Source organism: Polistes fuscatus, unplaced genomic scaffold, assembly GCF_010416935.1.
Source record: "Polistes fuscatus isolate 324 unplaced genomic scaffold, CU_Pfus_HIC Scaffold18, whole genome shotgun sequence".
Lineage (NCBI taxonomy): Eukaryota > Metazoa > Arthropoda > Insecta > Hymenoptera > Vespidae > Polistes > Polistes fuscatus.
Window position 1 is genome coordinate 1,397,800 of NW_025113086.1, and position 14,926 is coordinate 1,412,725.

The 14,926-nt window shown below is 32.4% G+C and overlaps 1 protein-coding gene across 2 annotated transcripts in view; it reads left to right on the top strand.

Annotated features, from left to right (window-relative positions):
- The first annotated feature begins 672 nt into the window (after window positions 1-672).
- LOC122515494 (iroquois-class homeodomain protein IRX-6) overlaps window positions 673-14,926 on the top strand; it is a 50,361-nt gene continuing 36,107 nt past the window's right edge. Inside the window, exons 1-2 of one of the 2 annotated variants that reach the window (XM_043632867.1) lie at window positions 673-2,061; window positions 2,147-2,630. In XM_043632867.1, the coding sequence (XP_043488802.1) occupies window positions 2,592-2,630 (39 nt within the window). In that variant the 5' untranslated portion in view covers window positions 673-2,061; window positions 2,147-2,591. Of the gene's footprint in view, window positions 2,631-14,926 lie in introns of both variants that reach the window. The other variant, XM_043632866.1, reaches the window with a different exon arrangement.

Sequence of the window (14,926 nt, forward strand, 5' to 3'; positions counted from 1 at the left end):
CCCACCATAAAGTCACCCTTTTAGCCAACCCTTGTACGCGTGTCAGGAACGAAAGGGAGTAACTTTTCACAAGCAGCAGGGTCGTCAGACGTGTCGACGAACGGAAAGGGAAGATGAAAAGAGAAAGAGAATAACAGAGAAAGAGAGAGAGAGAGAGAGAGAGAGCGAGCGAGTGAGTAAGCAAGAGAGTGAGGGGAAAGGAATCCCACAGCCGGCAGGCAGGCAGAGCGCCGGCACCCACCACCAGTTACTACGCTCTCTCTTTCTCACATCGTGCTCGTACGCGAGCGAGCGCGCACCGCCGAGGACCCACGTGTTGTGTTGTGTCGTGTGTCGTGCGTACTACTTACACGTACGTCTCTTTAACTAAACATCGACAGTTCCTCGAAACAAATTCGTACAACCGTAATCTACCCGTACTATTCGTGCGCAAAACAAGGACGATACAAAAGTTTAATAATAAAAAAACAAAATAAAAAGAAATAAAGTATAATAAAAGAAACTTTTAATATGTAAAATAAGATTATCGCTAGCAAGGTGTTAGAAGAAGAAGAAAAAAAAAACAAGAAGAACGAAAGAGGGGAAGAAAAAATATATTTAGTGCGAGAAAGAAAAAAAAAAAGAAAAAGAACGAAAGGAAGGAAGGAAGGAAGGAAGAGGTGTAGAGGAGCAGCTAGCAGAGACGCGCAGGACAAGAAGGATTTGAGGAAAGGTGGTAAAAGAATTGGTGCGCGCGCGATTCGTTTTCCCTCTCTCTCGAACCTTTTCTCCCTTCCAAGTATCGCGAGCCGTCCCTCTCGCTCTCGCTCCTCCCCCTCCGCGCCTCGCCCCTCCTCCCACTGGGCAACCGGCCGTCCCGTACTTGTTCTCTCTCTCTCTCTATCTCTCTCTCTCTCTTTCAAAAGCTTGCTTTCTTCGTTCCTCTGAGGAGACTAGTGTACCGGTGACGGTACCACCGCCTCCACCACCGCCGCCGTTGCCACTGCTGCCACGGCGCTCTCTTTCTCTCTCTCTCTCTTCTTTCTTTCTCGTATACCCACCGCCTTCCTATCCACCAAGCGGAGGACTGGATTCCGTCGAAAAGAAACGACGATTCGGAGGATAGTCGCGACCGATCATAGCTGGCGCGTCGATCGGATCAACGACGTGCGCTGGGCAGCAGCCTCGTTGCTAGCACCAGCCCGCGCGCGAGAATTGCTTGCTTGCTTGCTTGCTTGCTTACTTGATAGCTTGCTTGCTTGCTCGCTCGCTTTCCTAGCTTGTTTCCTTCATCGGGAACATTATTTTTTATTCTTCTTTCTTCGAACCTGGTCGTAATCGTCGTAATCATCATCGTCAAAGACAACTTCATCGTTGTCTTCATCGTTCATCCCTAAAAGCTCCAGGCTATCATCTCGTGTGCTACTACCGTTTGCGCTGTTATTATTATTATTATTATTGTTGTTGTTGTTGTTGTTGTTATTATATCTTAATACTTCGCAACGCACTATAACTCTAACAAACCTCGCGCGCCTCGACGACTCTCTTCGTGTTAAACTACTGTGCGTGTGCGCGCGCGCGCGTCCCCGCGCGCTTCACGCTGCTGACCGCTCGTCACTTCATTCTTGGACTCTATTGGAATTGACGTTTTTCAACACTGTGATCGAAGGATTTAACATTAAATCGTCGTTCCGCGTTTTTTAAATCCTTATTCTAATCCCTCATCGATCTATCCGATTGGGTTTTATATATTCTTCAGTATTTAAAAGTCAACGGTTCGAGTTTTGTTGTGTTCAAGTGGTGAGAAGAAAAGTACTGAACGACGTCCGACGGATTCGTTCGTTTTGATAAGTGTTCGTCTATGTCACCGGGAGTTCTCTTGGATTTTTGTTTTGTTTTTTATTTCACTTGGGTGAACTGATAATCGAAGAAGGGAAGAAAAAACTGTATAAGAAGTTGAAGAAGTATAGTGTCGAGGTAGGAGGAAATTGAAACCGGGAAGACTTGTTGGATTGTTGCTGCTGCTGCTGCTGGTGTGCTGAGATGAAAGAAGATTAAGAAACAGAGAAGAAGAAAAATATTGTAATATCTTTCTCTCTCTCTCTCTCTTTCTTTCTTTCTTTTTTATCTATCTTACTCCCCCTCTTTAACACGCTCGATCCTACAGTCTGGATCCTCCGGTGTGTCTCTGCGTGTGACAGTGAGAGTGCATCTGCCGGGAGGGCGCCTCCAGGGCCGAGTATAGTAATCATCTTCGTGTGCACTATAATCGTAACTAAAACGTGCGTGTAATCAACTAAATATATATCGTTCACGTTTAATATTAAATATTTCGATTTGTTATCATCGAAAGAAGCCAACAAAGGAACAGTTCGACGTAAAACAGTGACATTGGTTACACTTTTTTTTGTGATACTTCGAGAAAAGAAAAAAAGAAGAAGAAGAATAATCGGAACAAAAAGAATATTATTAGTGTTTTGCGGATTTCGAAAAAGTGACGAATAAAAGCTCGTGAAAAATAAAGGACCGAATGAAGTAGTGTGTCCCTGAGTTTAAAAATGATGATCGCGTAGCGGCGCCCGATTATCACGGCCCTGAGCGGCCGACACATCATGTCACAGTTCTCCTTCCGAGGATCGCCAAATCTACAGGTGAGTCCTCGTTATTAGAAATGTAATTTGAATACTCTCTCTCTCTCTCTTTTTATTCAGCAAATTAATTCAATTATTTGGCAAAAATACATCAGCAGCATCCTCTTTTCTGTTAACATTATTGTTTCTTTTTCACGTTAAATTCATATTCGTGACGATTATAAATTGATCATCTCGCAATAAATATTTTCAATTAAGTTAGATCCTAACGTAATGATTACTACGAAATAAGGTTTGCTTACTCCAGATTACTCGGCAACGCTTACTTTTAAATCATCGTCACGTACGATTTGCGACGGGTTAAAGTTCAACGAACGTGATCGATGTGCCGGGTAATTTAATGACGTATTCGATCAATCATATTCTTAGTGTTAGAAAAGAGATTACCGAACTGTATCGCTTAATAACAAACGCGTATAACCGAAAAAAAGAACAACAAAAAAAAGAAGAAAAAGAACTTATTTTCAATCGTACAAAATAAGCGACGCGTATAACCAACGAGAAAAAAGAAAACACCCATAATAAAGAAGTATAAAAATGTAACAAAAATTCTCGTTTGTCGTTTAAATCGGAAAAACGAACTGACACGATCAATCGGTTCAAAGTTTCTCATTCCCACGAAGTAAATCCAAAGTGAAATGCCGGCGGATGTAAAGTTTATCGTGAAATATCCCAAGATACACATAATCGTAGAAACGAGTTCTGTGTCTCTAAGAAGTTCCAAGAAATCTCATTGGAGATGAAATGAGTTAGAATGATTTTCTTGGCGGAAGTTGGACTCGGATCGCGGTATCGTTTGTCGTAACGCGTGCACATAACTAACAACTAAGAGTGTAAAAGAGAGGGAGAGAGAGAGAGAGAAAATGTAAGGGAGTGAGTGAGAGAGAGAGAGAGAGAGAGAGAGAGAGTTAGGTAGAGGTGTGCCGTTAATTTCGGTTTTGTAGCCGCATCGGGTAATTTGTAGCGTAGGGTCTTGTCCGTAGTGTAAAATGAATAGCCGTTGGCAAGCCTGAGAGGTTCGGGTACCACGTGTCCTGACACGTTGCATATAGGTATACTCACCCCTCTCATTCTCTCATTCTCTCTCTCTCTCTCTCACTTACTCTCAGCACATACTCCGACTCGACGTGCACCTAACGCCGGAGCTGAGAACATGTGTTGCCACGCCTAAAGCAATGCTCGCGAAATGATCGAGGAGCTTTAGCTCGTCCTACGAATAATTATCTCGTCTTGAACCAATGACTACTAGTTTACTACTCTCTTTTTTTGTCATACTTGTATTTCCTTAATTTCATTTAATCGAGGGTTGTGTTCAAGTCGTCAATTCTTCTAATCGAATCCACTAACATTTTCCTTTAGACATTTTTGTATATTTTAGATAGCAAATATCTATGATTGATTATAACTTTTTTTAATGCTGATGTTGAATGAACAGAAAAAAGTGTTGGGATATTGAATTCATGAGATTGAGACTGTTGTATCTGAATTCATGAGAATGAGACTGTTGTATCTGAATTCATCTTGTTATCAATTATGCGAAAAAATAATAAAGGATTTTTGTTCATCCTCATTGAGATGATTTGTTATCTAAAAAATAATGATCAACTAAAGTTGCTTCAGAAAATTTTTGATAGTTTGTGCACCGTAAGAAAAACTAGATTATTTGGGGTAACCAGTTTGTTCATTATTATCCAAAATTTTTTGGATATTTCTTGGTTTCTAATATCAAATTCATGTATTTTATGTAAATTTAATAATACATACATATATTTAGATTATGTATTGATGATATTCAAACTCGTTTTAATGAAAATGCAGTGCGAATAGGGTTATGTTATTTATTTCACGGGAGAAAATGATGTTGTTCATTCGAATTCTTTTCGGTTATGTGAAGAAAAGTATTTTCTTGATTCCCATTAAGATAGTTTATTATATTCTAATGATATTTATTTAAAATTATATTAACTTTTTAATATTTTACATACCCCAATAAAATTCGAATTATTTGTGGTACCTTGTTTAGTTATTATTATTGAAATATTTGTGATATTTCAAGCTTGTAACATCAAATTTAAGTATTAAATATACTTTTAATAACAGAAATATAAATTTAGATTATTTATAATAGCAAACTTATTTCAAAACAGACGTACGATGATCGAAAAAATTAACGTTACGCATTTTAACTCTTTTCAATTGAAATGAAAAATAAAAATTATTTCCAGTTCCATTGAAACATTATTTTAAAATCCAATTAAACAACAAATTTATCTAACTTTTTACATCTCAAAAGAAAAAATAAATCATTTGTAATTTCATGTAAGTTCAAACATATTTCATATTAAATTTAACACTTGTAATATAAAATCCTAGTAAAAAAACTTATACGTTATCATAGAAATACAATATTTCAACAATTCAATAATTTGTCAATCTTAGCATTAATTTAAATGATTAATTGCTTTTTTGTAGTGTTTACCAATGATCTAAAATGATAGATAAAGAAGTGCTTTTATTGATCATACGTTGTATTAGTAATATCGATACGATAAGATGCGATAATGGAAAAGTAAGAAATTCTATGTACTCAAAAAAAAAAGCAGAGAATACTATTTTTCGTTTCTATTCGATACTATCGTCATATTGTTCGTGAATAATAATAATCAAATATATATTGCAGATGTTTTATACATTCGTTTCGAAAATGGATGAAATGATTTTGAACTTGTGTTAATATAACGTACGGTTAATAACGATTTGTTATCCGAATGCGAACGATTCACTCGCTTGTAACAACAACAGCACCCAACTCTCTAACACCCGTCTCGCTCCGACGACTTTTACGATGAGATTTGTTGAGACAAATTGTACTTACTGTGAGAATGATAATATTGACGATAACGTTTTATAATCAAGTTAGATGACGATGACAGCTTTTCTACAATTTCATTATTTCTCAGCTACATGTGTCGATTATTTTCGAGAGAGATTATACAAATACTTGCTTTAGTTTGATATGAAAATGTTTTCGTTAATGTTTCTTACACAACGAACAAATAATAATACTAATAATAATAATATTTTAAGCATAATTATGACGAATTTATTTTCACCAATTAATTTGATCAAAAATTGCTGATACTTTTTATTCAATTAATAAATGTAAGAAAATTTATATCGTATTAATATGAAGTTCGGTGAATTTAATTGAAATAATGGGCTAGCACGTTCTTTTTATTCTCTACTATACGTTCGTGTTTCTCTTAATACGCGGTGCATATTTTTGGAACACACTTTCCACGATATACCAAATGTCTAACTTAGTTTCCTCGTTGAGCTTGAGCTTGACGTATCGGAGAATTACTTTGAACAACGCGTTCCTGGAGAAAAGCGTCGTCTTCTTCTCCACACTCTCTCGAGTCGAGTTATGGCCACTCGCTTGTCGCTTATATTTATGATCCCGTTGAGATTACAGCAAAGCGCGATTCGAATCAACATTGTTTGTAAATTTGTACGACTTTGTGAATAAGAACCTTTACAATTATTAATCCAGTATAATAATATCATATTACGAAATTATAATACATTTGATGTTTAATGGACAGTTAAATATTCGTTTTAAATTTATAATTTTATTATTTATATATCAATTTTTATTTATATACGAAAAGTATCGTTAAATATATTTTTTTAATATTAAATTATATCTATTTATACATTTATATATGATTATTAATGGATGATAATTGATGTAGGAATTAATATTATTAAAAATAAATCTAATTTTTATTTTAATAAAAATTTGGCTCGAATTTATGATCCCGCTCAAGGTTAATAAAATAATACTTGATTTGAATTATATTTTGGTTGAAAATTTGTACAACTTGTTTGAATAAAAATCTTTTAATTATAAATTAAAATATATATTACAAATTATTATTTATAATTATCATACAAAATATCGTTAATTATATTTCTGTAATTAGTTAAAAATTAAAAATACTTCATATAAAAATGTTATACATTTAAGATATTAATTCTAATTCGATGTAGAAATGAAGAAAGAGAAAAATTCTAACTCCAATGAAATCGTATTTATTCAAAATATTACATCTGACTACCTTTTTCACATTTATCCGCGTCTAAATTTTTTATCGTACCAAACGTACGTATTGAAAATCGTGTTGACAGCTTGAATGGCCACGTTCAAGTTCTCTCGGATACATATGTATGGCTGACATCGTTTTTAGCAGGTTTGATCCTTAATCGATTCATATTTTGGTTATTCGGCATTTATCTACCGTCGATATGGTAATATGCTTCGAACGTTTGTTGCGTTCGAACGTTATTTGACCGTTAATTAACGTTATCAAGTTCGATCTACATCAACGTTGACGTGTCTCTTAAATCATTTCCATTTTAAAGATGTATTAACGATATCATTTCTTATTACTTAATCGTAATTATCATTTTAAAAAAATAATAATTACAAAATTAATTGTATTGAGAAAAAATATTAAACAATGAAAAAATCAATAGAGAATTATTTTCAATTAAATGAAAAACAAACAAATTAAATAAAGAAAATATAAAATAATGATAATAAATAATAATTTAAATAAAAACGTGTCAAAATAATGTGGAACAGATTTTTCCATTTAAATAAATATTTTTAGATTTATGTATCTTTTTTTCTATTTTTATTCTTCTGGTTAGTTATTCCAAGGTCATTATAATATTAACCATTAAATTACACCATTTGTTTTTAAACAAGATACTTTGACTCTTTGTGTCTTAATGACACCTAATTAAAAAGTATACACAAAATGGTAGAAAAAATAAAATTCGCTTGGTCACGAAATTTAATGAACGCAAGTATTACCTATTGTTATTTATTGTTTTATTTTTCTTAATAATTTTTCTTAACTCATGTTCATTCGAAATTGATAAACCATGTTTCGTATACTTTATACACAAATAAAAAATATTTGACATAATATTTTACTATACAAAGTATGTTTAATAGTATTATTATTGTGATTATAAATTATTTTCACGTTCATTGTGTTTGACTTTTACGAAGATAAATTTACTTTTTAATAAATAAATTATTTTGAAATTGTTTTGTTTCATTGATGTAATTAATAGCAATTATATATTTGTTTGCTATAATACATATATAGTTTTAGTAGTTATTTATAATATTTATTATACAATTGTATGATTTTAGTAATATATATTTATAATACTAGTTATATAATATTTTATAATTAAGTTAACTATTTATTAACTATAACATAATCAAAGTAGTTAGCTCGATAATAAAAGATATCACAATTTCAAATATATCCTAACCTCAAAATATAAACCACCATTACGAAAACAAAAAAAACAATTGACTCTCTCTCTCTCTCAAACCAAAAGTAAATAAAATAAATTAAATTAAATAAAATCAACAACGAATATCATCCTTGAACTCGTATACATTAGAAACGATCGATTATTAAATATAACATAATCAAAGTAGTTAGCACGATAATAAAAGATATCACAATTTCAAATATATCCTAACCTCAAAATATAAACCACCAATACGAAAACAAAAAAACAATTGACTCTCTCAAACCAAAAAATAAATAAAATAAATTAAATTAAATAAAATCAACAACGAATATCATCCTTAAACTCGTATACATTAAAAACGATCGAAAGAAAATAATATCAACGATTAATAAGTAAGAATTGTGAATGTGACAAAAGTTTTACACACGTTGATAAAGAAATAACAAAAAAAGCTATAACATTAACTTAGCATATTTTGTCTCTTCATTGACGAAGAGAACTGTCTCTGTGTAAAAATTATGAATGGCGACATTATTGCAAGTCGGCACCAGTTACACGGTTGCAGGTTGCATTGCGCTTTATAGATATAGATAGGATCTCTCGGGTAGTAGTTTTGCAGGGCAGCAGTTAGCACTGTTTCTCTCGCTGACTCGACGCTACTCGATCCAAGCAAGCAAGAAAGCAAGCAAGCAAGCAAGCAAGCAAGAAAGCAAGCAAGCAAGCAAGCTGACTCAGATCCTCCCTCACCCTCTCACCATCATTCTCTTTATCTATCTATCTCTCTCTTTCTCATATACACAATCTCAATTTTCCTCTTTCATTCTTTCATTCAAGTTAACTCGAACTCACCGATATACCTGTGTTCCTTCTCCTTTTTTTTTCATTTTACTCACCACCCTCTTATATCTTTTTTTTTTCGTTTGTTCTTTATTTCTTTTATATATATATGTATATCACACGCATGCATCACATGCGTAAAAAACTCTTTTACGCGATGATGGGCGCGGTAAACGCATACCAAAGCAAAATGTAAGCTACGTGCCTTGCGGTGATGTGTTGTTGCGTTGAGCCCTGTGTACTACGGCGGAAACATTGTTGCTCGAGGAACGTTGTGACTTCCGGCACTCGTGTTACCTTTCTCTACCTACTCCTCCTCCTCCTCCTCCACCTCCTTTTTTTCCTCCTCCGAGTGGTGTTCTAAGTTTATAAGGATCATAGTTGTTTTTTTATTCGTGAATTGATTTATTAATCGTCTCATTTATTTATTCATCACATTTTTGTCCCTTTTTAATTTGGAATCAATTTATAAAAATAATAAAATATTGTATTGAAGAATTATACATTTGAAAATTTAATTACATTTTTAAAATTATATTAATTTGCCGTTAAATGTTTTCGTGCTGATTTATATATATTTTTTTTTGTATACTAAACACATTTTTTTCTTAATAATTCGTACGAAATTTTTCGGAATACTTAATGATTTTTGCATTGGTTTTCTAAAAAAAAATTCGGTTCCAATAAGATTGGACCGAGGATGATATTTTACGTATTACGAATAAGTAAAATAAATGGAATCACATTTTTGTCGAGAAAATCATGTTTGAAAAATTTTTCAAACCGCGAACTGTCTCTATAATTACTTATTGACAACTTATCGCTAACACTTTCGTATTCATTGTTCTCCGTAATGTTTACGTTCTTTCTTCAACCGTATGACTTATTTTTCCAACGTTTAGCTTGGTTTTATCAGTCTAACTATGACAACGATTGCTAATAACAACCGGTATTACGCGGATATAGTAAAAATGTTAGAAGTTCATAATGGAAACGCAATACCAGTTGTTGAATATTAAAGACAATGGTTTTTTTTTTTTTAATCTTCGTTAACCAGACAAAAAGGTAATAAAAATATTTTTGTTTATTTATTTTAATACACGTTTAAATCCCCAAAGATTTAATTGTTTAGTGTATGCATATTGTTTAGAATTTTTTTCTTAAATTAGGACCTTAAACGATAATATTTTACGCTTACACCGTATCGAAATAATTTAATATATAAATTATATATATTTGTACATTAGAACCCTCAGCTTAGATACATCCTGCAATTTTTATTATATCCATTAATTAATATAAGATAAAAAGTATGTAAGCTGTATTGTTTGATTATGAACATTGACCTGGTGTTAAATGATCCGTACAAGCACTTACATTTACTGTTATCTTTAAGATCAATCACGATCAAATTTTACTACTTTTTCTCGACTTATTTTTACGTGTAAACCCTGTGTATATTTATAACGTATAGAAATATATTTTAAATAATATAAATTATATTTGAATAATGTATTATATATTATCTTCGGCAAATAAATTTTCTATTCATTTAATATGTACACGAAATATATAATCTTACTATAAATAATTATATATTTCAGAAAAATATATATATAAATAAATATTTCTCATATAATATTCGTAGGTTAATCAATAAGGCTATCCGATTAGTTTTTTTTTTTTTTTTTAAATAAATAACCTGACCACAACTCCGGTTAATCTAAAAATTTGATCAAAATTATATGCTTCTTTTTCTATCTATCCTTACTTCTATACTTTTATTCTTTCTATCCGATTTAATTTTAAATACAATCGGTATCATCCAAGTATTCAAAAATACAAACGTTTGAACTTTAGAGAGGAAAAAAAAGGAAAAGAAATAATTAAAAGAGGTATTTCTATCTTTGGAATTTTTCGACAGAAGCCTTCTCTGTTTATTTCTCTGTCTTTCTCTCTCTTACTCCTTGTTTTATTTAATTTAATTTTATTCTTTTTTTTACAATCGATCTCGGGACATATTTTAAAGAAATCGTTTATTTGCGTCACTCTTTCGGTCAACCATTATTTTTGGTTATTCGAATACATCTCCTTATCTGTTTTTTTCTCTCTCTCTCTCTCTTACTCGATGCTATTACTTAGAAAATCTTTTGTCGTTTAAAGTTAATCGCATAGGGGTTAAACGATCGACTCAATTTATAGTTAGAAAGACGGCTAACAATCGGACGGGCCAATGTTCCTGCACAAAATCTCTTTAATTAACTAATAGTTGGATACAAATACAACGTTACTCTTTCTCTTTCTCTCAAATGAACGAACGTATCTACGAATTCGTACGATACGATATACGTACGTACGTGTACGAATGATATAAATACATACGGTTGACTTTGCGGTGAACGTTCAACACTTCTAACGAAATAAATCATCCCACGGTGAGTATTCCAGTCCGTCGACGGACGACGAGCACGATAAATCTTTGAACGACGAAAGTTCGTGAGCCCCGAAGTATTACGAATTCAATAGCCACCGCGAATGTATATTCTATTTTCATGCATATATCATGGGCCCTGGTTAACTCATCCCCCCACCCCCTCGCCCTCAACGTTTTCTCTCTTTCTCTTTTCTGCTTCTTTATTTTTTTCCCCTCTCTTTTAAAAACCACGCCGATATCACCGTAAACGTTTTGTTTTTCTTTTTTCTTTTTTTTATTTTTTTTTTTACCGTCAAATGTAATTTAAAAAGAAAAGTGTTCGCGTTGCGAAAGGTATTCGTATTTTTTCTAACAAATGGTTCAATGCGAGTAAATGATTTGTTTTTTTTTTTTCTTATTTGATGTAGCAATTATTTCGGTGGCTTTCTTTTTTTTTTTATAAATTTAGTATTTATAGTATTCGATAGTATATTATAGTTTTCATTATTTTGTTGATTATAAAATGGCGGATCAGTTAAATCATGATTGGAAATAATTGAATATCAAGGCAACGAAGTTAATATTCATTTATAAAGTAATTTTTCGATATTGTCTCCATTATTTGGAGGTTATAAAATGGCGGAACATTCGAATCATGGTTAGAAATAATTTAATGTCAATGTATCGAATTAATTGGTTCCATTTAATAGGTTAACCTATAAGTTTTAGCAACAAATTCTTTTTATTATCATCAATATCAAATAAATAAATTATATAATCGATTGATTCGTTAAAATCGTCTAAAAATAAATGAAATTAAATGAAGAGAGAAAGAACTAATGAACTTTCTTAAGCCACTTGTCTTATTAAGCGGATGTAAAATAAAAATAGATCATCGGTTTAAAGTGTAATGTATATCTGCGACGAAATATTTAAAAAAACTCGACACTGTGTTATATTAATCAGTTTATTTGGTTTTAAATTACATCCTTAGCTTCATTGTAAGTATATAGAATAATATCTTCATATAAGTGATAACAAAGACACGATTATCAAAAGAAAGAAGGTAAGGTATCGTTGTTGTTCTTCTGTATCTTTAGACCGCCGGATGCTACAGCGACGCATTGTCGTTGAGGTGTTCATTTCCGATAACCATTTCTGCACGAAACCGATAATCATTTTAACTGGAATGTTTCGTATCAAATGACAAATTCATGTGAACATAAAAACATGTTTAATTACGTTTTAACTATTTATTTTTAATGAACGAACTTCCAATTCTGACGGTTTTATAAAATTATTTTTAAGAAGAAATTTTGATTTTGAACATTTTTAGATTCTTATGTGATCTCGAGTACCGTCGGTAATTATGAAAGCTTCGTTTATAGTGAAATTTTTTATTATACAATTGTCAATTATGTAAATAATTGTAACTTTTAATTTATTTGTTCGATTTATAGGTTATGTGTGTGAGTGATTACGTATAGCAATGTTCAGTTCAGTGAACATGATTTAAAATCAAATTCTAGTCGATGTAAATCATTTTAATAAATTAGGAAGACAATTTTTGTTTAGCTATGATCGCAGATTGTATAGTGATCCTTATTACACTGATTATATAATAGAGTATAGCGTATATAGTAGTTATATAAAGTTTAAAATAATTTTAACCGAACTTGACATTATTCAGAACAGAAAAACGAGGAAAGAAAATGTATTCTCAATTAACTGCGATTGTTTAATGTATAGTAGTCATTATCATACTGACTAGAAGCACAAATTCATTCTAACCTAACCTAAAAAAAAAAAAAAATTCAAGCGTCACTTAATTATCTTCATAAACAATAAAACCCAATTTGCTACACCACGTATGAATAAAAATGATTTACCTAGACTAGAATTTGCTTTAAAATCATGTTGAATGAATTTGACATTGTTCAGAAAAAGAAAGTATGAAGACAAATGTATTGTCCATCGATTATGATCGCATATGGTATTTATTTTTCGTTCGACATTGGGTAAAATCTATAATATATTTTCCAATAGAACTTGTTTCCTGCGATAGTTTAGCAAAAGTTACGAAAAAGAAAGGAGGAAGAGAATAAGAGAGAGAGAGAGAGGGAGAGAGCTGAGCTGTGTGGGAAACATAAGTGAGTGCCGCGAGGCCTAAGTATACATGCGAGGAAGGTCCATCAATCTGGACTGAAGTCAATATTGACTTGGTCGGGCCTCGTTGCAAAGAGGGCATCATCTCTCGGCACGCATAAAGAGGGACCGGTCCCTTTTCGTTGGCAGGACACGCGTGACAAATGCTCCGTGTGCAAACAGTGGCGCATCTGTGTCTACAGGATAACCGATTCCTTCTTTTCTTTCAAAGCCGAATCACCTATAAATCCTTATGGTGTGTCTTTCAAATACTCTTTGGTGGTCTATACTTACTTTCTATGTATATTTATCACTTTCTTTTTCTATTATAGATCTTTAACTTCTACTTTTGTCAGTCTTACGTTAACCAAAAGTTTTGATTTGAGTTAGGTTCCTTTCTTTTTCTTAGTTTTAGCGCTTTTTATAGGTTAGGATAGTTAAGAATAATGTACAGGATAAGATAATGATCAGTCATGATCTGTGAATTTGTTTATTTTATTGTAAATTTGTTATTAATTCATTTAAAGAAAATTATTTAATTTAAATATTATAATATTTGGTCGCGTGAAAGTTCGTGTCAATTTATTTTCATGCAATTTTAGATCTTTCGTTTAAAATTGGCAGAAACTTTTACGCGAGCAACACAATATAATAAAATTAAATTGAACAAATAATATATGAGAGTTTAATGAATTATTTAATAATTTGATATTTAATCTATCCATCAAAGTCGATAAATATCGAAGTTTTAATTCTAACCTGAAAATTTGTTTAAATCTAAAAACTAAACAATACACGTATAAAAACTATTTTACATATCTTGAATAGATCTCTTTCAATCCGCAACGAGAAGACCAATTGAAATCAGATCTTTTCCTCTAGTAACTTAGTTTTCATCTCAGGTAGTAAATGTCTTAGAAAAACGTTCAAGATATCGCACCGATCAGAACTAGTAATCTTCTGGTCTATTCCACTCAAGGAGAGCATACAACAGTTCTTACGATAACAAAAAGAAAACCAAGACGAATAAGAATGAACAGAAATCATGCGTGCCCAAATAAAGAAACAGGAAAAAGAATAAGATGAAGAAAAAAAAAAGAGAAAGAAGATGAAAAAGAAACAAAAGATATAGAAAATGACAGAGACATGTTCCCCAGGTTGGAGACAGTGACTATTACATTGTGCATATAAATCGTGTCATAAAATGCATGTACCATCTCAGATCGAAGAAGAAGAAGAAGAAGAAGAAGAGTAGAGTTCGTTGTTGGATATGCTTTGAAGAAGGTTGGGGTTGAGAGACGACCTCCCCCAGCAGACAAGCGCATATACTGGTTTTCTAGTTGGCCTGGGCTCTGCACCAGATCGTTTACGACCGTTTTAACCGAGGCCTTCCACTTTTTTCCATCGAGAGACTATAAGATCGACGGCCATCGATCATCCATCCGTCGACTGAGGACGTTGTCGACAACACGATAGCTTCGTGCGTACGATATCGGTTGAAACTTTTTCCTCTTCTTGGTCTTCTCTCAGGTATGCCAGCAGACTCCGATCTTCGTTT